The sequence below is a fragment of the Pelophylax lessonae genome (assembly GCF_965119305.1).
Source record: "Pelophylax lessonae genome assembly, chromosome: 13".
NCBI classification, from domain to species: Eukaryota; Metazoa; Chordata; class Amphibia; order Anura; family Ranidae; genus Pelophylax; species Pelophylax lessonae.
Window position 1 is genome coordinate 32811212 of NC_138780.1, and position 25047 is coordinate 32836258.

General features: G+C 44.6%; 1 protein-coding gene across 2 annotated transcripts in view; it reads right to left on the reverse strand.

Annotated features, from left to right (window-relative positions):
* Positions 1-25047, reverse strand: part of LOC309569323 (NACHT, LRR and PYD domains-containing protein 3-like) — a 129768-nt gene that overhangs the window by 25109 nt on the left and 79612 nt on the right. For both annotated transcript variants that reach the window (XM_082275117.1, XM_082275116.1), the window contains 2 exons: positions 7282-7446; positions 2403-2567 (listed from right to left, as the gene is read on the reverse strand). In XM_082275117.1, coding sequence (XP_082131243.1) covers positions 2403-2567; positions 7282-7446 — 330 coding nt within the window. The remainder of the gene's footprint in view (positions 1-2402; positions 2568-7281; positions 7447-25047) is intronic.

Consider the following 25047-nt stretch of genomic DNA (forward strand, 5'->3'; position numbering starts at 1 on the left):
CTCAAATATAAATATTTCTAATTATAAATAAATACAATAAATGAATGTTTTGTAATAATAAATAATTAACCGCTAAACTTAACCCCTAACCCTTAAAAAAATAATAATTAAAAAAATTAAAACAAAATAAATAAAAAAACTAATAATAATGTATTAGTAATATTGTTATTAGTATTATTATCAATATTATTTGTTTGGGTGTTAAATTATTAATAATAAAAAATAAACAATTTAATATATTTTTTTAAGGTTAGGGGTTAATTATTTATTTTTTTATTATTACATATTATTTATTATCTTATTTATTAATGATGATTTTTAGTTATTTGTGTATTTATTTTGCATTTACTCATATATTATTTCTATTTTTAAATTTTTAATTTGAGCAGAAAATCACACAAATACACGTAACAAAATGCACAAAAGTGCAAAACACGCAAATCGTGCATTTCCATTTATTTCTATATTGATAAAAATGCACCAAAAATGCACAAATCTGCCCAATTTGAGCTACAAAAAAGCCTCCAGAACTTTTTTGATTGTCAGGTGATTGGAGTGGAGATGTGAACCGTCTGTCTGGTGACTGTTGAGGCCATTGGCAGGGGCGTAACTAGAGGGGTTGGAATTGCAAACAGGCCCCATGCTCCAGGGGCCCGTGCGGCTCCCCTGTACACCTGGATATGAGGGGCGGCGGGGGGTAGCATGTAGAGAAATCGCTGTCCTCCTTTTTCCTTCTGTAGTTGCAGGAGGAAAATAGAGGAGATTGGTTCCTCTGAATGCTGCTCTCGCCACTCCTCCTATCCAGTTCACTTGTGTTCTGCTGTCTCTGGGTCCCCCCCCCCCCACTGTGCTCCCTCCCCTCTCCTGCCAGCTTCTGCAGGGGATGTGTCACAATAGAGAACCAGAAAGGGGTTGGTAAATATGTAATTTACCAGCTCTTTCCTTTTCTGAATGGACAGAGTCATAGTCAGTGACACTGTAAAAAATAATAAAATAAAATGATAAAAAATAATACAATTAAAATACCAAAAAATAAAAACTACTTACACCAGTAGGTGAACTTCCAGGATCGCAAAGGTCACACTTGCAACCGGGCCCTGGAATTCCACCACTGTGGTAAGGCCCCAAGATGGCAGGAAGGGGGCCCACTGCAAAACTTGTGAAAGGGTCCCATTGTGGGACCGTAATAAAGGACCCCGCAACGAGAGTAAAGGGCCCCAGGATCAGTGGGAAGAGCCCCAGGCTTGAAGGGAAGGGCCCCGGGGCTCTGAAGGTTCTAGTTACGCCTCTGGCCAATGGAGTACAGTGACCTCGTTGTCATGGTGAAGAAACCAGTGGTGAGATGATTTGAGCTTTGTGACATGGTACATTATCCTGATGGAAGGAGCCATCATAGGACAGGTACACTGTAGTCATAAAGGGATGGACATGGTCAGCAACAATACTCAAGTAGGCCTTGCTGTTTAAACAATGCTCAATTGGTACTAAGGGGAACCAAAGAGTGCCAAGAAAATTTCCCCCATGCCATTACACCACTGCCACCAACCTAAACCGCTTATACAAGGCAGGACAAATTCATGCTTTCATGATGTTTATGCCAACTTCTGACCCTACTATCTGAATGTTGCAGATGAAGTTGAGACTCATCAGACCAGGCAATGTTTTTCCAATCTTCTATTGTCCAATTATGGTGAGCCTGTGCGCATTGTAGCCTCAGTTTTCTGTTTTTAGCTGACAGGAATGGCACCTGGTGTGGTCTTCTGCTGATGTAGTCCATTTGTTTCAAGGTTCAATGTGTTCTGCGTTCAGACATAAAATTATGCATACCTTGGTTCTAAACGAGTGGTTATTTGAATTACTGTTGCCTTTCTATCATCTCGAACCTATTCTCCTCTGACCTCTGATATTAACAAGGCATTTTTGTCTACACAACTGCCACTCACTGGACCATTCTCAGTAGAGATGGTTGTGCGTGAAAATCCCAGTAGATCAGCAGTTTTTGAAATACTCAGACCAGCCCATCTGGCACCAACAACCATGACACGTTCAAAGTCATTTAAATCCTCTTTCTTCCCCACCCTGATGCTCGGTTAGAAATTCAGAAAGCTGTCTTCACCACATTTAGATGCCTAAATGCATTGAGTTGCTACCATGTGATTGAGTGATTAGCAATTTGTATTACCAAGCAGTTGAACAGGTGTAGCTAGTAAAGTGGCAGGTGAGTGTATATCTCCATTATTATTATTTGATTTAACAATTTGGACACAACAGTCCAGGATTGGATATTTATGGAGCCTAAATATGGATTTTTATGACATTCTCATATTTCTATATTGTTTATGTTGTTTAGATATAAAACTGTCCCAGAATATTATTGTCTCAGTCAGTCCTGTTATACTCACAGTAATTCCTCTATCCGGCTTGTTGTCAGAGCTTCCATCAGATCCCTGAAATGAGGACCCTCCAGATTGTTCAAGGACAGGTCCAGTTTCCTCAGTGTCTGGTTATTTCTTATTCCAGATGCCAGGTGGGGGCAGGAACTGTCTGTCAGTTGAGTATCCATCAAACTGTAGAAGAGAAGAATGTTACCAGAAAAAAATAAATTCCTCCCCCATTTCTCTTTATTGGAATAATTTATATTAGATCACTTTATAAAACTCCAGGTCATTTTATAAGAAAAATGTTATAGTGGAGTAGATTCTCCAATATTGTCCTCCATGTGTAGAGGCGGTGATATCTCCATACACAGGATGAGCACAGAATACCACTGACATGACTCGTATTGTGCTATAATCTCCTTGTGTATGGAGCATGAATGGTATCAGCAGATAGTGTGAGGCCGGAAACAGCATTTCTAGTGATTGAACGGGATGATTTTTTATCTGATATTCTTTTTATCTCTGCTGATAAGAGTTCTGTACTCATAAGAAGTACTAGGGAGATCTCCTGATACTGAATAGTGGAGGGTCATGTCAGATAGCTCATATGAGGCTCTGATTGGTCACTGCAGTAAGATCAGAGTCGCCATGTATGATCACCTATAATCACATCTATAATACTACATAATATAACAAGGTTACAGGAAAAATGTCAGGGCCTGGATTTGATCCTGGGACCCCAGCTGTGTCTGGCAATAACTCTTCTTGCTGAGCTACCGAAGATGCTGAACAGCACCCTGTCTGCTCCATTGAACAACCCTACCTTGTGCCTTGACTTCAGCTGAACCTTGAACTCTATGCTCTTCCCATAAACGTCCTCAATTAGGCCATGTCTCTGCACTTCCTCTTTGCCAGGTATTGTGCTTTAAGCCTCTTTCTCACTCTTGTCTTCCTTGCTGTCGTCTATATTTGGTTACCACTCGTTATCGACCCTTGGCTTGTTTCTCGACTATGCTTATGTCTGATCCCAACCTGCAACTACTCATTACCGACCTTTTGGCTTGTTTACTGACCATGCTTCCGTTTGATCCTTACCTGCTTATCAGCTATTAGAACCCCAGCTTGCTCACCACCTGGTGCTGCAATCCATCACCTTGGAGGTCCTTCCTTTCAACTTGCAGCCTAGTTCATTAACCACTTCAGCCCCGGTAGGTTTTACCCCCTTCCTGACAGGCCCTATTTTGCGATTCGGCACTGCGTTACTTTAAGGGACAATTGCGTGGTCGTGCGACGCTGTACCTAAACAAAATTTACATCCTTTTTTTCCCCCACAAATAGAGCTTTCTTTTTGTGGTATTTGATCACCTGTGCGATTTTTTTTTTTTTATGCTTTAACCACTTAAGCCCCAGCCCTCTTTCGGACACTTTCTGTTTACAAGTTAAAATCAGTATTTTTTCCTAGAGAACTACTTAGAACCCCCAAACATTATATATATTATTTTAGCAAAGACTCTGGAGAATCAAATGGCGGTCATTGCAATATTTTTTGTCACGCGGTATTTGCGCAGCAGTCTTTAAAACGCCATTTTTTTGGAAATGTTTTGAAAAATCACATTTCACTGCATTTAAAAAATACTAAACAGTAAAGTTAGCCCATTTTTTTTTGTATATTGTGAAAGATGATGTCACGCCAAGTAAATAGATACCCAACATGTTACAGTTTAAAATTGCGCCCCCCGTGGAATGGTGACAAACTACGGTCAATAGAAATCTCAATAGGTGACGCTTTAAATTTTTTTAACGGTTACCAGTTTAGATTTAGAGTGTAGCTCTTTTTTTTTAATTATTGCTCATGCTCTAGGGATCGTGCGGATACCTCACATGTGTGGTTTGAACAGCGATTTCATTCGTGGCTCGACTTCCGTATATGTTTTTTTTTGTGTGTGAGCTAACAGTGATGGCGGCGGCTAACATTTTTTTTTTTTCCTATTTATTTATTTATTTTTTTAACTTTATTACAGTTTTTAGGGGGAAAAAAATCTGATCACTTTTATTGCTGTCGCAAGCAATGTAAACATCCCTTGTGACACCAATATGCAGTGACAAAACTACGAAAACTGCGTTTTTGCATACAGACGTTTTACAGCCGGTGGGACGGGAGCCCCGTTAAAAGTCACGGAAGGCGGCGGGAGGGGGACGTCCCCTCCCGCTCACCCGGGTAACGATCGAGCGGCTCCCGAGCCAAATCGGTCCTTACCGACGGAAAGCCGACCGTTGGCACTAAACCATGGTACCAGGATGATGCCTCTAGCTAGAGGCATCATCCCGGTATAACCCCGCAAAGTTACTCGACGTATATATACGTCAGTTTGCGGTAAGTGGTTAAACGAAAAAGTGCGACAATTGTGAAAAAAAAACAATATTTTTCACATTCTGCTAGGACATTCCCCCCAAAAATTTAAAAATCAACATTTTTTTAACATCTTAGGCCAATATGTTTTCTGCTACATATTTTTGGGTAAAAAAAAATCGCAATAAGCATATTTTGATTGGTTTGCGCAAAAGTTATTGCGTCTACTAACTACGGGAAAGATTTATGTCATTTTTATTGTTTTTTTTTTTTTTTTTACTAGTAATGGCGGCGATCTGCGATTTTTTGCGGGACTGGGACATTGCGACGGACAGATCGGACCCCTAACTGACATTTTTGACATATTTGGGGGTACCAGTGACATACAGTAATCAGTGCTAAAAATATGCACTGTTACTGTAATATTGCCATTGGCAGGGAATGGGTTAACCCTGTGGGTGATCAAAGGGGTTAATGTATGCCTAAATGTGTGGTGGGGGGGGGGGGGTTCTGTGACAGGCACAGACAGATTGCAATTTCATCTTAGCTGAAAGTGATGATCAGTCCCTGCCTGTCTCACAGAAAATCTGCCTGCTTTGTTTTCCAGGCGATCGGGGGAGGAAGGCGGCAATCGCCGCCTCTACTCCCGTGGCCCGCCTCCCGCTGTGTCTAAACACATGCACTCCAGTCACATAGTACTACATGACTGGACGCAGGGGAGCCGCACTGCCGCAGTAATATTACTGTCGGCGGTCAGCAAGTGGTTAAATTGGTTCTTAAGGAGCCACCACCTTCCATATATTCTGTCATTGGTTCCAATGTGGACCAAGACAGCTGGGTCATGCCCAGCCCCTCCCAGTAATTTATCAACCCGGTCCACCACATACCGGACCCTGGCAACAGGGAGACCGCAAACCCTTTGGTTAAGGTGATCCTGGTGACAAATTATTCTATCAGTCCTACTGATTATAAAATCCCCAATTACCACCAACTGTCTAGGCGTACCTGCAGTCCCCTCACCACCTCTACTAGACGGACTGCTCTCCCGGCTGTTAGGGATACCAGTGACATCTAGGGCTGCCACCTCTGAGCTTGCCATCCCCACATCTTCACCCAGCATGGCAAATCTGTTAGGGTGCTCAAACTCAGGGCTGGCTTTGCTTTTCTGTGAGCCCCTTCCACTCACTCTGACTCACCACTCACATCTTTATACCTGATAATCCTGACCTACCCCATCCACCTCCCCATTAACCCCTCTAGCCACCTGCTCAGCAAGCAGAGGACCCCTTTCAAGGTTGTCAGTTCTGCCCAGTGTTGCAATTTGCTCCTCCAGATCTCTAATGTGAGCTTCCAGAAGGGCAACCCGCTTACATCTGTCGCGGCGGTATCCATCCTGGAGCGGTTGCTCCGTTATTGTATACATGCAACACACTGTGCACCGCATAAAACCTTCAATCTTGCTAGCACACATTTTCCTGGTTACAACAATAATACAACTAACAGAAAATTTCAGATGTTACAGGTCAGGTCAGAAAACTCCTGTTATAATCTCCTGTTTTAAACTCTGGTTTTTAACTCAGAGTTCCAGCTAGCAAAAAGGTGGCAAGCTCAAGAAAGAGCAAGCTCAGATGAGTCCTGTAGAAATGTAAATAGCACCTTAAGCACCTGTGACCATTTAACCACTCCCCTTCATTAGTAGTCTGAAGGAAGGAAAGAAAGGGAAGAAAAGGCTATTTAAAAAGTGAAAAAGAACAAAAGAGTAAAAGAAAGAAAGGGAAAAACCCCCAAAAACTGCAAGGAAAGAGCCCCTTAAAATTCAAACAGTCACCAGCAGTCAAAAGCAAAACTGGTTATCACTCTCCACTCAAATTTCCCACCCTTCAGCCTCCAAACAGCAAATCTGGTATGCTCAGAAAGGAGTCCTGCAGAAATGTAAATAGCACCGGAAGCACACAGCCAAGATAAAGGAGTGACTACGGGACAACTCTGTGAATGTCCTTGAGTGGCCCAGCCAGAGACCAGACTTACACCTGATTGAACATCTCTGGAGAGATCTGAAAATGGCTGTGCACCGACGCTCCCCATCCAACCTGATGGAGCTTGAGAGGTCCTGCAAAGAAGAATGGGAGAAACTGCCCAAAAAATTGGTGTGCCGAGCTTGTATCATCATACTCAAAAATACTTGAGGCTGTAATTGGTGCCAAAGGTGCTTCACCAAAGTATTGAGCAAAGGGTGTGATATTTATGTACATGGAATTTTTTTTTTTTTTTTTTTAATAACTTTGCAAAGATTTCAAACAAACGTCTTTTGAGAATTTTGAGGGAAAATAATGCATTAAATCCATTTTGTAATAAAGCTGTAACATAACAAAGTATGGAAAAAGTGAAGCGCTGTGAATACTTTCCAGATGTACTGTAAGAGTCCAGGATTGGATATTTATGGAGCCTAAAGATGGATTTTGATGGTATTATCATATTTCTATATTATTTATGTGATTTAGATATAAAACTGTCCCAGAATATTATTGTCTCAGTCAGTCCTGTTATACTCACTGTAATTCCTCTATCCGGCTTGTTGTCAGAGCTTCCATCACATCCCTGAAATGAGGACCCTCCAGATTGTTCCCACCCAGGATCAGTGTCCTCAGTGTCTGGTTATTTCTTATTCCAGATGCCAGGTGGGGGCAGGAAATGCCTGTCAGGTCATTATAGGACAATCTGTAGAAGAAGAGAAGAATGTTACCAGAAGAAAATTAATTTCTCCCCCAGGAATGAATGTAACTATTCGCTACATGAATGGAACTCATTTCTCTTTATTGGAATAATTTATATTTGATTGCTTTATAAAACACAATCTATCATCTACACTATTGGAGATTTCTCTTTTTGTGGATCCGAATTAGTAAATGTAACATTTAGAAGAAGAAGAAGTGGATGAGGTGGTGTGATCCATTCGTTATTCCTGTATGGGGATTGTACCATACACACTCACACTGACCTCTAGGCTTTCACCTCCAACCTTCTGCCAAGTCTTCCATTCAGCTGTGGGGATTCACTTTGATGATCACAGAAGTCTCATATATGTTGTGGAAACGTATTGACTAAATGTGACATCATTGTACTTTGGGATTTCCTTTGAACATCTTATGGTGTGGAGAAGATTTTATTATTACCGTTCTTTATTTGTACTTTTTATTTTTTAAATTTGTACCTATATTGCTGCACTAATTTTATATATGCTGGTTAGGGATCGACCGATTATCGGCAAAGCCGATATATCGAGGGCCGATATGCACTTTCCCCGATATATCGGAATAGGCCCCTAAGGTTACCGATATTGCCGATATTCCAGGAAAGTGCTGTACCGGAGTGATGCCTGAAGCTAGAGGCATCACCCCGGTACCGGTGTCCATAGCCGAACGTCAGCTGTCTTGTAATGACAACCGATGCGTCTGAGAAGCCGCTCGGCTGTCATTACAAGGAGCGGGGAAGGGACGTCTCCCCCCTCCCACCACCTTCCACAGCTCGCCCAGGTCTCCCGTCCCACTGGGAGACCCAGGCATCCTACCTCCACAGCCGCCGAAGAGAAGACCTGTTCAAAGCCGCATTCAGCTCTGATCGGGTCTCCATGTAAGAACCTGGAAGTAATGTCATGACATCACTTCCGGGTATTCGGCGCCAGATTTAAAAAAATGACAGCATTCAAAACAGCCAAACTTTTAAGTGCAGAGGAGGGGTTTGGGGTCTTTTAGACCCCCAAATCCCTCCACAACTGTACCTGTAAAAAAAAAAAAAATATATGTAATGTCCGAAAATATCGGCCAATATCGGCCGATACCGATATCCAATGACCAAAATATCGGTATCGGCATAAAAAAATTATATCGGTCAATAACTAGTTATAATCTCTCTTCATTAGTTATCAGTGAAATGGTCGCTGTCGCGCTAGAAACACTCGCTTTTTCTTTCTTCTAAGGGCTTTCCTCACCCATGTTTATTAAAGGAAAGTTCATCAAGCAGAAAAATAACAGGGTTTCCCTTGCAGGGGTTTCAGCATTTCAGTCCTAAGCAAAATAAATGATCATTCAGCCCTCCTGGCTTGTACTTGCAGCGATGCTGCTCTGGCCTCAAACTTCAGGCCCTCGTCTTTCTCCAACAGACTTCGCTCACCCAACAGGGTGCACACCAATAGCAGCCTCCTGCTGCACTGACCTACATGGGAAGCCCTCCTGACTCCTGGGCCAGACCTCCTGTCTGCCGGGGTGGAGCTATGAACCATGGTCAGGTCATTATTAAAAGCCCAGCACACACCTGACCACTTGGTTTGCTGGCTATACTGAATAGCTGGACCCAGGATTGGAGATTTCCTCCCACCCGGATCACTTAGAAATCTCCAGGCTCCAGGTACCAAACTGAACTTTTTAAAACATAGAGGAAACTGAAAAGCCAGTTTCCTCTTCACTTCACAAGTTCCCTGGAGCCCCTCAACCTTCCTGGTTGAGAATTCTGGGTCACAATCACTTTCTAGACCCTGGCAGGTCAACGCTCTGCCACAACACTTATAGGGAGTTTTGTGTTGAGGAGTCTCACTTTTATTGTTATATTTTCACATTTATATTGTTTGAATGTTATATACTAGTGCTGCAGTCTTCCATATTATACTAGATGTGCTAACTCCACCAATACTGACCAAATATAACAATATAACATTCAGTACAAAAATGTAATTTTCATACATGTGAGCAAGGGCAGATCTCCTGCAATCTATCCACAGCTACTTCATTCTATATAACATGTAATGTACAAAAATACATAAACATGAAGTGCAACAAAGTTATCGCAATCACATTCACATATAAAAGAAAAAGCCTCCATAGTGCATAGATCCCTAAATATACTGTATATTGAATGACAGATTGTACACTTCCATCATATACACGAGTATTAAAATATAAAGTGAAAGCTCTCGCACTTTAAATATGTGTTGAATTTACAATACCAGTGTATTCAACAAAATTTGTTTAAATAAAGTGAAATACAAATATCATGCTGCAGCTTTCAAATAAATAACGCACTATGCCAAAGTGAATCCCATTCCAAACAATGATCACTAAGTGCATGTGCAAAATAAAAAATGCATGTGCAAATAATAAATCATATAATATTATTAGTGCCAAAAAAATATATGAATAAATAGCAGTCTTCAAATAGATGTGCACAGGAACTAGTCCAGTACGCTCCATACACAATGCAGTTCTTATGAAGTAAACTTTTAGGTGAGAATATGATTAGATAATGAGAGTCCCGTGATAAGGTTGGGTCACCATAAATCCACCACCATCGTGATACCGCTCCCATCAGCTGGCAACTCACCCCAAATTATTGACTCCCATTCTCATGGTCAGGGCTTATGCGCAGTGGGATCACTAGTAAAAAAAGGGGAATCGTCCTTAGATCGTTCTCCCCCAACGTCTCTTCCTCTCATGAATAGCCCATTTGTATGAGGGAGTATTCAGACCCAATCAATAGGGAGCAGTGGTGCCCTGTGCTCACTACCTGTGCGGAGCCCCAGATCTCCCTCTATAGAGTTCAGCTCGGGATATCGCCTCCTCTCACTGCCGCTGCTCCGTCCATAAACCGAATCCCAGCTAGGCAATGAGTGGGAGGAGAGAGCAAGAACTACCACTCCCAGCAACCCTTACAATCTTACAATCTTACAATCTTATAATCTTACGGCTTACACTCTACAAGGGTAAGACAAAAATAATTGCCCACACCTTAACCACTTTACTACCGGAGGATTTTGCTGTCTTACGTCTGGGCCAGTTTTTGCGATTCGGCACTGTGCGACTTTAACTGACAATATCACGGTCGGGCGACGCCGTACCCAAACAAAATTTATGTCATTTTTTTCCCCACAAGCAGAGCTTTCTTTTGGTGGTATTTGATCACCTGTGCGATTTTTACTTTTTGCGCTATAAACAAAAAAGTGCGTAAATTTTGAAAAAATAACAATATTTTTCAAATTTTTTTATATGAAATTCCCCCCCAAAAAATGTAAAAATCAACATTTTTTTAAAATTTTTGGCCAATTTGTTTTCTGCTACCTATGTGTGGTAAAAATAAATCGCAATAAGCGTATTTTGGTTGGTTTGCGCAAAAGTTATTGCGTTTACTAACTAAGGGAAAGATTTCTGTCATTTTTGGTGTTTTTTTTTTTTTAACGAGTAATGGCGGCGATCTGCGTTTTTTTTTGCGGCACTGCAACATTGCTGCGGACATATCGGACCCTTGACTGACATTTTTGACACATTTGGGGGTACCAGTGACATTACTGCAGTAATCAGTGCTATATATATGCACTGTTACTGTAAAAATGACACTGGCAGGGAAGGGGTTAATTTTATTGGAGAGGGAGGGGTTAATGTATGCCTGGTGCTTACTGACGTGTGTGGGGGGAGGTGACTGAGTGACACAGGGACAGATGCTGAACCCTGCAATCTTTCACTGTCTGTCACTTAGGAGATCCGCCCGCTTGTGTTTACACAAGCAGGCGGATCTCCACACTCGATTCCCCGACGATAGGGGAGTGTCTGGCGACGTAGGTCTACGTCGCCAGACGATAACTAACCACTTTGCCGCAGTAGAGCTCTAGTGAGCAGACGGCAAGTGGTTAAAATTCACATTATAAAACAGGAATAAAATTAAGCCTGATAAGAACAATAACAAACATTTTAGGAATACACCATAAAAAGTTTAAGTGCAGGATAAGCAAAGCAGACAAAATACTAAATCCAAAAAGGTAGCAATGGAAAAAAAATACACAAACATTTATGGATAGGGTTAGCAGGAAGCTTCCTTTCCATCTAAACCATAACATTAACTAGATAAACATTAGGAATTGTAAGTTTATTATGTGAGTGTAGCGGGCATCCTCCCATTTACAATTGTTCATTAGTAGACTGTATAACATTTTGAAGGAACTCGGCTCCATCTAGTGGCCAAACTGCCACACTGCAGCTTGGTGGTTTTCATCAGAAGTTTCTAGTGGCCAAACTGCCACACTGCAGCTTGGTGATGTTCATCAGATACTACGATACCCACAATTCAGTGGGAACACCAGGGTGCATTGCTTCACCGCACAGCCTTTTGGGGGAAGCTTTATAAAGGAAGGGAGGAGCCAGGCTCTCTCTCTTGTCTCCTGACACAACAGCTAGAAGGAAGCAAGTGCTGTGGGCTGATGCTGCGGACTAGGCCTGAAGCCTGAGCCTGAAGTGACGGAGTGGAAGCATTTCATCTGCAGTAAAGGAGCCTTCCCAGAGAACCCATTGATGCTCTGCAGAGACTGGTGTTGCCCACATCTAACCACAAGCGCGGCTGGTGACAGAAATCGGAGGTGGAGAGCTCGGGAAGAAAGAGGCCGTTTGGTGAGCAGGGCACATGCCCAAATCTGTTTCTCGCTTGGAAGAAAGTAACTTTAGCCGGTGCTAACTACACTTCAGATAGTACGCAGTACACTCAGCGGCCTAGTGCACCTTCCAGGAGACTAAGCATTTAAACACAAGTACATAAGGTGTCAGGGGCCTATATATGCACCACTAAGAAGATTAATACGCCCAATTACGCAGTAACATTGCGGGTGATTGTAACCTTTTTTTTTCTCACCCCTTTTGACTATATATCCTTACTTTTGGATTACAAATAGCTTGTGCACCAACGATTGCTAGCGAAGATTCCAAACCAAAAGGAAGGAACTGTGTATGGGATTCAAATAGGTTCTGCCTACCTGATACAAGAGACTAGACGTGTGTAAAGTATAGCCTGCATTGGGTAAAAGAAAGCCTATGAGTTATCTTTTAGTTGCATAAGTATACAAAAATAGCTATCTTAATCATATTGTTTATTATTGTGTCAATAACTTTATCTTTCTTAGTTGACTCTTGTGATGTCTTTTGGAGTCAACTTGTACTTTAACTCTCAGTAAAGCTACTTTGGTTAAGCAAAAGTCTGTGTGTTGCACCTTGTGTCACCCAGAGGGACTGCGGCTGGAGAAAGGTAACAAGTTATTATTACTTATTGGGGTGATATATCCTGAACTGTGTTCTCCTGTAGCCATTTGGTATTATAGTCCCATTTCGTGTCAGTTGTGCCTAGGGAGGGTTCGAGCCAATTTCAGGGGTTGGAAGGCAGGACGTAGACCCAATAATCTAATCAGCAGCTCCTGCGGGGGTGGTGCTACACGTGGGGGCTCGTCCGGGATATCTACGGTCCTGCAACAGTTCCCTCTCAGTGACAAAATCGCTGTTCGCACAGAAATGGACCCTGCCGCTGCAGCCCGGTGGTGCAGAGAAGAAAATGTCCTTATCGGCCATGGTCTGGTGATTGGAATCAAGGGAGAGAACTGGACAGAGTAACAACTACTCTCAGTTCTGAGAACATATTCCAAGGACAGGAAACTTTGGGTGATGGACATGAGGACAGATACCACCAATCAACACACTTACGCATTGTGTGAATGGAAGAAGGGGGTCCCAGATCACTTCAAGGGCACCAGCATAAAAACTATAGATCAAGTAGAGTTATTCCTGATACATCCAGAAGGTGAAGAGGAAGACCCTATACCCACTACTACAGGGGGACTGAGCACAGAAGAAAGTGCCAAAAAGGAGGGATTCAGTGCACCACCTTTGACTACCCTTAGCTCAGAACTATGCGCTGTCCTGGGGGAAATAGTAGCCAAATGTAACAAGGATCCTCAAAACTATCTGATGGCTGGATACAGGAAGCTCAGGACTTTTTCTGGGAAGCAACCTGTACCCTCAGTGGAAGATGGATTCGAGGAGTGCCTAGATAACGCTACTCAGGCCTTGGAGGAGTGGGAGATACCAGAACAGCATAAGAAGCAGCGAATCACAGAGAGTTTGAAGGGGCCTGCATTGGAGGCCGTACGCAACCTCAAGCTAAGCAAGAAGGATTGTACTGCACAAGACTATCTGGATATTCTACAAGATGTGTTTGGCCGGACAGAAAAGGTTACTGAACTTCTTTACCAACTGGAGCACTGTTACCAGAAGGAAGGAGAAAAACTGTCTGAATTCATCGGGCGTCTGGATAGGATCATACATCAGATTCTGTTAAAAAAAGGGTTGGATCCCCGGAAGGTGGATGAGACTCGAGCACAACAGGTGCTGAGGGGAGCTCAACCTCTAGACCCTATTGCTATACTGTTGCGAACTCGCCAGGACGGTGGCATCCTGGAGTACCCTGATCTGATCAGGATGGTCCGGGAAGAAGAGGTCATGTTGGATAACAAAAGGAAGAGCCAAGAACGGGAAACAACCGCCCGAGTTAGAGTGATAAGTGCGGAAGAAGGCGACTCACAAGTTGAGCTCTTAAAGACTCAGGTGTCACAGCTAATAGAAATGGTATCCATCCTGAACAGTCAGGCATCTGCTCTATCTAATAGAAACACAGAAGAGAAGCCTGCTAAACACCCTAGTTCCAGTGTTGAACCAGAACAGAAACCTAGGAGGCCGATAACCTGTTTCAATTGTGGAGGGGTAGGGCATGTCAGAGGAGTATGTCCCAGTCCAGAGGAGGCTGCCTTCAAACACCGCAAGCCGGCGGAAAACTTCAGAGGGCTCCGGTGAAGGAGTCAACCGGGCGCCCAACAGTTTTAATGGACTCCAAGAGATCCCTTAAATTTAAGAGCCACAGTCAGGGAGTAAGGCCCTCTTTAAATGCCTCTCATTCCACGACTTGGGCCGATAAGAGGCGGGAAATCAATGCACACCAGGCCCAGGAGGAGATGAGGCCCGGTAGAAACTCAAAAAGGAAAGGAGTACGGGTGCAGGTAGCTGAGCCCGGCAGAAGGGCTACTCCAAAAGAATTTCCTGTCAAGCTAGTGGGGCCTTCCCCTGTAGTCTCAATCCAAGTGGAAGGAATTTATACAAAGGCTTTACTGGACACAGGAGCCCAGGTGACTCTCCTGTATAGGGATTTCTACGATAGACACCTCAAACATCTGCCCCTGCAGAGGCTGGAAGACCTGGAGATATGGGGTATTGGAACACAAAGTTTTCCCTATGACGGGTATTTGCCAATCAAATTAACTTTTGACCCCTCCTTGGCCGGCAAAGCTGAAACCTTCGATACTTTAGCAGTGGTATGCCCTCGCCCACCAGGGGCCAATAAGAGTTCCCTCATTATAGGGACCAACACTGACCTAGTCAGGCGATTGCTGACACAACTAGTCCAGGGACAGGATGCCCCAACTCTGAAAGTTCATCCCATGTTAAGGCAGGCCTATCAACGTCTAGGTCTGGAACAGAAGGCCCCTGCCGAAGGAGTTGGAAAGATCTGGAAGCTGGATAAAACAGAGAAGGTGTTGCAGCCGGGAGAGGTGACCTGCTTGAGGGCTTCTGTCAAGCTCACTTGGAAGCAGCCAGGCCCTTTCATGGTTCTTGAATCAGGCCCATCGGAGGCACAGAAAGGGATAGAAGTGATCCCCGAAGTGATCCCATTGAAGGCATTACAGAAAAGTCATGGGAAGGTTTTGGTGAGTGTCAGAAATACTGCTACTACTCCGGTGAAGGTGCCGGCCAGGGTGCTGTTGGGCCAGGTGAACCCGGCCACCCCAGTTGCCCCATCAGATTTGAAGAGGGAAGACGGGGGCGAAATCACCATAGAGGAGCTCTGCTCTGGAAATACGGCCCTCCCACCGGAATGGAAGAAGAGAGCCAGGGCCCAACTGATTCGATGGAAAGAAATATTCTCTAGAGATGAATTCGATGTGGGGTGTGCAAAGAGTGCCACCCATAATATCCGTCTACATGAAGATAAACCCTTTCGGGAGAGAGTCCGACGGGTTCCCTTGGGTGACTTAGAAGATCTACGGGAGCAGTTGGGGGAACTCAAGAGAACAGGGATTATTCGAGAATCCAGGAGCCCGTACGCTTCTCCAATAGTGGTAGTCCGGAAGAAAACTGGGTCCCTGAGGCTCTGTATCGACTACCGAACACTGAACAGAAGGACTATTCCAGACCAGTATACCACCCCCCGGATTGAAGACGCTTTACAAAGTTTGTCAGGGGCCAAGTGGTTCAGTGTGATGGACTTGAAGAGCGGATACTACCAGATCCCCATGAACCCTGAGGATAGGGAGAAGACAGCCTTCATCACCCCCGTGGGGTTCTTTGAGTTTAACCGCATGCCTCAAGGGTTGTCAGGAGCCCCAGCCACCTTCCAAAGACTGATGGAGAGAACTGTTGGAGATATGAACCTGATAGAGGTACTGGTATACTTGGATGATATTATTGTGTTCGGCAGAACCCTAGAAGAGCATGAAGAGAGGTTGGAAAAGGTCCTAAAGAGGTTATATGAAGAAGGCCTGAAACTTTCTCCGGAGAAGTGCCAGTTTTACCAGTCCTCGGTCCATTACCTGGGTCACATTGTGTCTGCAGAAGGAGTGTCCACCGACCCAGAGAAGCTGGATGCTGTTACTTCCTGGCCGAGGCCCACAAATGTGACTGAGCTCCGATCATTCCTGGGTTTCTGCTCCTATTACAGGAGATTTGTGGAAGGGTTTGCCAAAATTGCCCGACCCCTCAATGAATTACTCAGAACCGAAGGGGAAGATGATGTTCCAGAACTAGTCAAACCAGTGAAACCCGCCATGGGGCCTAGAAAGCCCAAGGAATCTATTCAGGATCAGTGGACCTCGAAATGTGAGGAAGCCTTCATTCAGTTGAAGAAGAGCCTGACCACTGCCCCTGTGTTGGCCTACGCAGACCCCTCAAAACCCTACGAACTACATGTCGATGCCAGCAGAGATGGGCTAGGTGGGGTGTTGTACCAGGAGCATGACGGTCACCTGCGGCCCGTTGCTTATGTGAGCAGAAGTCTGATACCTTCCGAGAGGAATTACCCCACACACAAGCTGGAATTCCTGGCCTTGAAGTGGGCTGTAGTAGACAAACTGAAAGATTACTTATATGGAGCAGAATTCATAGTCAAAACGGATAATAATCCACTTACCTACCTGCTGACCACTGCCAAACTGGACGCTACAGGACATAGGTGGTTAGCCGCTCTCTCTAGCTTTATGTTCAGTTTAAAATACCGACCAGGTGTTGGGAATAGGGATGCAGACGCCCTCTCCAGAAGGTCTCATGCCCCCAACGATCCTACTGAAGAATGGGCTCACTTGACCTCAGAGGGAGTGCGCGCCCTATGTCAGGGAACGGAATTTCGATCCAGTGGAGGAGCAAGAGCCGAAGAGATTGGGGTCTCAGCTGCTGGAGTACCCAGGTGTTATTGCAGGGTGACCCAGGTTGAAGAAGGTTTGCCTAGGCTATCGAAAGGGGACTTGAGGAAGGAGCAGTTAAAAGACCCTTTGGGGAAACTTTTGCTGAAGGCCATAGAGACTCAGCGCCCTGAGCTGCTTCTAACAGACTCCCCTCGGGAAGCCCGATTGTTGCATAAAGAATGGGACCGGCTACAGATACGCCAAGGGGTGGTCTACCGAAGGGGCCCCTCTGATGATCTGGAAGAGAAGTGGCAACTGTTCCTACCAGCTAAATTCAGGGAAGGAGTCTTGGCTGCTCTCCATGACAATCATGGTCATCTGGGGCCTGAAAGGACTTTCCAACTTGTGAGAGACAGGTTTTACTGGCCCTGTATGCGGGGTGAAGTTGAAGGATACTGTCGTTCTTGTGCTCGCTGCATCCAGAGGAAAACTTTGCCACGTCAAGCAGCCCCAATGGGCCATCTGCAAAGTCAGGGGCCTATGGAACTGGTGTGCATTGATTTCCTTTGCCTGGAGCCTGACTTGAGTGGTCAAGGGAATGTCCTTGTGGTAACAGATCATTTCACCAGATACGCCCAGGCGTTTCCAACAAAAGACCAGAAAGCCACAACAGTGGCCAAAGTATTAGTGGAAAAGTTCTTTGTGCACTATGGTTTACCGCAACGCCTCCATTCAGATCAGGGAAGAGACTTTGAAAGCCGGCTGATTAAGAAGTTGCTAGACTTGTTAGGCATCCAAAAGACTAGGACTACTCCCTACCACCCACAAGGGGATGCTCAGCCTGAACGGTTTAACCGGACTCTTTTGAACATGTTGGGGACCCTGAGCTCAGAAAAGAAACAGCACTGGAGTAAACATGTAGCTGCCATCGTACATGCCTACAATAGTACTGTCAGTGATGTTACAGGATACTCCCCATACCGATTAATGTTCGGGCGGGAGGCTCGGCTGCCAGTGGACTTGGCTTTCGGCATATCACCTGATCACACCTCAGCAGCATCTCACAAGGGGTATGTGGACCGGTTGAGGAAGAGCCTAAAAACGGCCTACGAAAAAGCCCAAGTCTCATCTGATCAACGGGGGCTGAGAAATAAAAGAAACTTTGAACTGAAAGTTAGGATCCAGGATTTGCAGCCAGGGAATAAAGTGTTGTTGAGGAACTTGGGTATCCCTGGGAAACACAAGTTGGCTGACCGTTGGAAATCCCAGCCCTATGTCATCTGTAAGCAGCTGCCAAACCTTCCTGTGTATCAGATTAGGCCGGAAGGGAGAGTGGGCCCACTGAAGACTTGGCATAGGAACCACCTATTACCTCTCTCAGAAGCAGTTCGCCTACCTCCTGACCCAGTCTCACATGAAGTCCCTTCAACGTCTCAAGGGCACAGGCCAGTTACCAGATCTCAAACAGCATTTCCAGATGTGAGGGATGGAGATTCTCCAATTGAAGATCTGGAAGATGAAGAGGAGGTACCTGATTGGATGTGGTCATCTTAGTTACCAGAACCCACGACTGAGTACCTGTCTTCATCCGAACTGGTTGAAAGAGGAACCCTTCGGGCAGAAGCTCCTGAATTTGTGCCTTTCCACATGCTTACAGAAGAAGTAGCTGATGGTGAAGATCCTGAGGAGGAGGTTGCACCTTTCTCTGTAGAAGAATTAACTGCTTCTGAAACCCCAGAGTCCAATGCGTTGGGACTAGAGGAGGAAGCTCTTGAAGAATCCCCAAGAGCGGCTGGTTCCAGCACTTCTAAGATTGTGACTCCCAAAGAACAGAGGGAAAGAAGAGTCATTCACCCACCCAAAAGACTAACTTACGACCAATTGGGGAAATGCTCGGAAGAAGCTGTCCTTACTTCTAAGAGAACTCTTGATCAGCCTAGTTCTTCCACTGCAGATTTAGTGGAGGACAACCCTAGCTCACCCCCAGGCACATCTGTACAAGCCACTCAAGTGTCGGGGGTTTGTGAACAGAACCACCTTCTCTCCCCCAACAATTGGTGGGAGGTTCCGCTGTCGGCCCTGTGTTTTAATGTGCAGTTGTTGGGTTTGAACTCTGCTTCTGATAAGGGACATGGTTTACCGTTGTGCATGAGTTAATTGTTTTTTTTCCAACGTATGTGACAGGATACATGCTGTCGTTATCTTTGGGGACCAAAGTTTCTAAAGTGGGGGGAGTGTGTAGCGGGCATCCTCCCATTTACAATTGTTCATTAGTAGACTGTATAACATTTTGAAGGAACTCGGCTCCATCTAGTGGCCAAACTGCCACACTGCAGCTTGGTGGTTTTCATCAGAAGTTTCTAGTGGCCAAACTGCCACACTGCAGCTTGGTGATGTTCATCAGATACTACGATACCCACAATTCAGTGGGAACACCAGGGTGCATTGCTTCACCGCACAGCCTTTTGGGGGAAGCTTTATAAAGGAAGGGAGGAGCCAGGCTCTCTCTCTTGTCTCCTGACACAACAGCTAGAAGGAAGCAAGTGCTGTGGGCTGATGCTGCGGACTAGGCCTGAAGCCTGAGCCTGAAGTGACGGAGTGGAAGCATTTCATCTGCAGTAAAGGAGCCTTCCCAGAGAACCCATTGATGCTCTGCAGAGACTGGTGTTGCCCACATCTAACCACAAGCGCGGCTGGTGACAGAAATCGGAGGTGGAGAGCTCGGGAAGAAAGAGGCCGTTTGGTGAGCAGGGCACATGCCCAAATCTGTTTCTCGCTTGGAAGAAAGTAACTTTAGCTGGTGCTAACTACACTTCAGATAGTACGCAGTACACTCAGCGGCCTAGTGCACCTTCCAGGAGACTAAGCATTTAAACACAAGTACATAAGGTGTCAGGGGCCTATATATGCACCACTAAGAAGATTAATACGCCCAATTACGCAGTAACATTGCGGGTGATTGTAACCTTTTTTTTTCTCACCCCTTTTGACTATATATCCTTACTTTTGGATTACAAATAGCTTGTGCACCAACGATTGCTAGCGAAGATTCCAAACCAAAAGGAAGGAACTGTGTATGGGATTCAAATAGGTTCTGCCTACCTGATACAAGAGACTAGACGTGTGTAAAGTATAGCCTGCATTGGGTAAAAGAAAGCCTATGAGTTATCTTTTAGTTGCATAAGTATACAAAAATAGCTATCTTAATCATATTGTTTATTATTGTGTCAATAACTTTATCTTTCTTAGTTGACTCTTGTGATGTCTTTTGGAGTCAACTTGTACTTTAACTCTCAGTAAAGCTACTTTGGTTAAGCAAAAGTCTGTGTGTTGCACCTTGTGTCACCCAGAGGGACTGCGGCTGGAGAAAGGTAACAAGTTATTATTACTTATTGGGGTGATATATCCTGAACTGTGTTCTCCTGTAGCCATTTGGTATTATAGTCCCATTTCGTGTCAGTTGTGCCTAGGGAGGGTTCGAGCCAATTTCAGGGGTTGGAAGGCAGGACGTAGACCCAATAATCTAATCAGCAGCTCCTGCGGGGGTGGTGCTACACGAGGTTTATAAGTAATTAGAAGAAGATGGGTCCACAGAGGCTCACAAACAAACACATACATGGTCAGACTTGACAAAGACACACAATTGTAAAACCATGCCTACAAAAATAACCTTTTGAGGGTCAAAATGCAAAACTATTCCAGCAAACAGATCAAACAATCCTCAAACCACAGCCCTAGTAGGGCGTGGGTCAGTCATTATGCACACAATCTATATTCCCCCACAAAATCCCAATTTCTAACAAATGCAAACAAAGATTCTGGCCTCTTCTCAGGCAAAGCAAACCACACTAGTGCTGGTCTTTATATACAGTGGTGATCGAAAGTTTGGGCACCCCAGGTAAAAATTTGTAATAATGTGCATAAAGAAGCCAAGGAAAGATGGAAAAATCTCCAAAAGGCATCAAATTACAGATTTGACATTCTTATAATATGTCAACAAAAGTTAGATTTTTTTCCATCATTAACACTTTCAAAATTACAGAAAACAATAAAATGGTGTCTGCAAAAGTTTGGGCACCCTGCAGAATTTATAGCATGCACTGCCCCCTTTGCAAGGCTGAGACCTGCCAGTGTCATGGATTGTTCTCAATGATCGTCTGCGAAGACCAGGTGATGTCAATCTCAAAGGTTTTAAATGCCCAGACTCATCTGACCTTGCCCCAACAATCAGCACCATGGGATCTTCTAAGCAGTTGTTTAGAAAACTGAAACTGAAAATAGTTGACGCTCACAAAGCTGGAGAAGGCTATAAGAAGATAGCAAGCATTTTCTGCATTTTCAGATGTCAATATCCTCTGTTCGGAATGTAATTAAGAAATGGCAGTCATCAGGAACAGTGGAAGTTAAAGCAAGATCTGGAAGACCAAGAAAAATATCAGACAGAACAGCTTGCAGAATTGTGAGAAAAACAATTCAAAACCCACGTTTGACTGCACGATCCCTCCAGAAAGATCTAGCAGACACTGGAGTTGTGGTAAACTATTCCACTATAAAGAGATACTTGTACAAATATGGTCTTCATGGAAGAGTCATCAGAAAAAAACTCTTCTACGTCCTCTCCACAAAAATCAGCGTTTGAAATTTGCAAATGAACATATAGAGAAGCCTGATGCATTGGAAACATGTTCTGTGGACCGATGAGGTTACAATTGAACTTTTTGGCCGGAATGAGCAAAGGTACGTTTGGAGAAGAAGGGCACACAGAATTTAATGAAAAGAACCTCTGTCCAACTGTTAAGCATGGGGGTGGATCAATCATGCTTTGGGGTTGTATTGCAGCCAGTGGCACAGGGAACATCTCACGAGTAGAAGGAAAAATGGTTTCAATACAATTTCAGCAAATTTTGGATGGTAACTTGATGCCATCTGTGAAAAAGCTGAAGTTAAAGAGAGGATGGCTTCTACAAATGGATAATGATCCTAAACACACCTCGAAATCCACGGGGGATTACATCAAGAGGCGTTAACTGAAGGTTTTGCCATGGCCTTCACAATCTCCTGACCTCAACATAATTGAAAATCTATGGATAGACCTTAAAAGAGCAGTGCATGACAGACAGCCCAGAAATCTCAAAGAACTGGAAGACTTTTGTAAGGAAGAATGGGCAAAGATACATCAAACAAGAATTTAAAGACTCTTGGCTGGCTACAAAAAGCGTTTACAAGCTGTGATACTTGCCAAAGGGGGCAGTACAAGATATTAACTCTGCAGGGTGCCCAAGCTTTTGCAGACGCCATTTTTTTGTTTTCTGTTATTTTGAAAGTGTAAATGATGGAAATAAAATCTAACTTTTGTTGACATAGTATAAGAATGTCTAATCTGTAATTTGATGCCTTTTGGAGATTTTTCCATCTTTCCTTCTTTATGCACATTAATACAAATTTTTACCTGGGGTGCCCAAACTTTCGATCACCACTGTAACATAGGTTGGATTAATAGCACACCTACACCCACCCAGTAAAGAACACGCCCATCAGTGTAATTCATTTTGTCACTTCATGCCTTAAGTTCTCACACCTGTGGATCAGGAACACACACTCGTGGCAAATGAAAGAATGCAACAGCATACTGTATGTATCTGTGCAGGGTAAACAAAAAAAGACAAATGTCCCAGGCTCGGGCCATTAACAAAGATAACAACAACACAATTATTCAAGTTGTAAGTTGTTGGACACGTGGGGGATACAAAGCAGGAAATGTCAACTTTGTGAGGGCTGCTTCAGACCGCATTTCACACTGAAGCAGTACGACTTCTGCACGACTTCGGGGGCGACCTGTGAAGTCCCGTGCACCGCGACTTCGGCGCGACTTGCACAGACTTCATATAATGAATGTCTATGCAAGTCGCTCCGAGGTCGCCCAGAAGTAGTACAGGACCCTTTTTCTAAGTCGGAGCGACTTGCGTCGCTCCTATTAGAACGGGTCCTGTACCAGTCAATGGACCGCAAGGGACCGCGACTTGTCAGGCTGACAAGTCGCCTGACAAGTCACGGTAGTGTGAATGGAGCCTTACACAAATTGTTGACAAAACACATTTGTCATTCATCATCACCATACAACATTAAAGTATGAGTGCAGGATAACAGCATACTTATACAACCATATCTGCCCACAAACACACAGTTGTAGATTGTGTACAAAACCAAAGTCACTTTCTTTAGAATGTCATTTCTTGGTTTTCCATTATATGAAACCCGTCAAAAATATAATGTGGTGTTATTTAGCCCTAAGTTCCTGGGTACCTAAAGTTAATCAATGCACATGTACCCTGGAAGTCCTGAGTGCCATTGACATATGGTGATATGCCATCTGGGTCCAAGGCTGGGTATGTCTGATTACTGTCAGTGTGCCCCTATAACACCATCTGTAATTTTGAGGCTTTTTGGTTGGTAAGAGGCTGAAATTGGTGCTGGTGTGGAATTCAAGAGGCTGCTTCCTGTCCCTCCCAGTGGAACACATATGGCAAGATTTGCAATGGTGGAACCTCCTACACCAAAAATGTAAATTTCTTGGGTATTTACCTATAGGTGGTGGAATTACATCAGTCAGGAGTTCTGTATCTTGATTTATTCTGTGATATTTTTTGATTATTGGTGTGAGAGTGTAGAATAGTGGTGTTACCCTCTGAATTTTGGTAATTACATTTTGAATTGGATTAATAATGTTGGAACACATATTACATTTTTGTGGTGAAAAAGCTTATCATTTGGAAATACTAAACAACACACAAAATTGTTTTTTAAATTTGCACCAGCCATGGTATTGTGTGTGGTTTGTGAAGACAGCTGTGGGAGTTTCGGTTAAGATTTATGTGAGATATAGAGCAATGAGTGCATTAGCTACCATTTACTTATCAGATTAGCGACAATTCGGTCAAAATAGGCAGGGAAAGGGAACACCTGTGCCGCTTTGGTGCCAAAAAAGTACCAGCTTTAGCTGTGTCCTCCATCTTCAAGGTCTCACACACAGATACAAACGGTGCATCTACCAGTGCCTTTTCCTACGTGGAGGAATCATCCTCACTATCAGAGGATTCCAGGCACGTGGTCACGTGGTCAAAGACCCAGCAGGGTGCCCCATGTCCGCGACGGCCAAATCAGATTCAGGATCTAATGAAACTGATCAGGCAGGGGAAGGTGGGGGTGCTATTTGCTAGCCCGACGCCTGCAAGCCACCTCCACCCGGGACACAAGGGACTCCAGGACAGCCATCAGTGTATGGATGGATGGTTGGGACCCGGAGGGCCCTGCAGCCTCAGAGAGGGGAATGAGGTGGGGAAACATGCTCCAAAGACTCCATAAGTCACCAGGACCCCACAAAAAGTATAACACACTGCTAAGGGACAACCCCCACTGCGCTGGCAGCACCAGCCGGTTGCCAAGCACAAGGCACAGAGTGTTCCTCAGCAGAGAGGAAGAGGACCCCACCAGACTCACCACCCGCTGACACAGGCACCTGCAATCACCAGCAGAATCTGCACTACGCGTGCGGCGATCAGGAAGCTAAATAATCCAGGAGTCGGCACCAGGGGATAAGGAGGGGCTCCCACCGCCGAAATCGCCGCCCACGGGGCTCCACTGTCATGGCTGCCAGTATTTGCAATACAAACCACAAGAAAATGGCCATTGGACTACACAAACATGGCCGCCATGTATAGGAATACACAAGGTTAGAACAAAATGGCGGCCCTGGCCGGTGCTACGAGGCCTACAGGGACTCAGCATTAGGGAGACCAGGCCTCAGGACAGATCCAGGTGGGATGGGAGGCTCTGGCAGGAGCCCCCACCTGGTACAAACCCCCCGCCAGTCATTCGTCTGTCACCGGTGGCGTACCCCCCCACCCCATCACCAGTTAGCGCTCTGCCCCCACCCCAGGAAAATGGCCAGACCACCCCAGCATATGTGGAGGGGGGCAGGATGAGGAACTTGGCAAGGGGGGGTGCCTGTGGGAAGGAGGGGAACCCGGGGGTCCGACTGTCCCAAGGAGGGGCCCACGTCCAACCCAAAACCC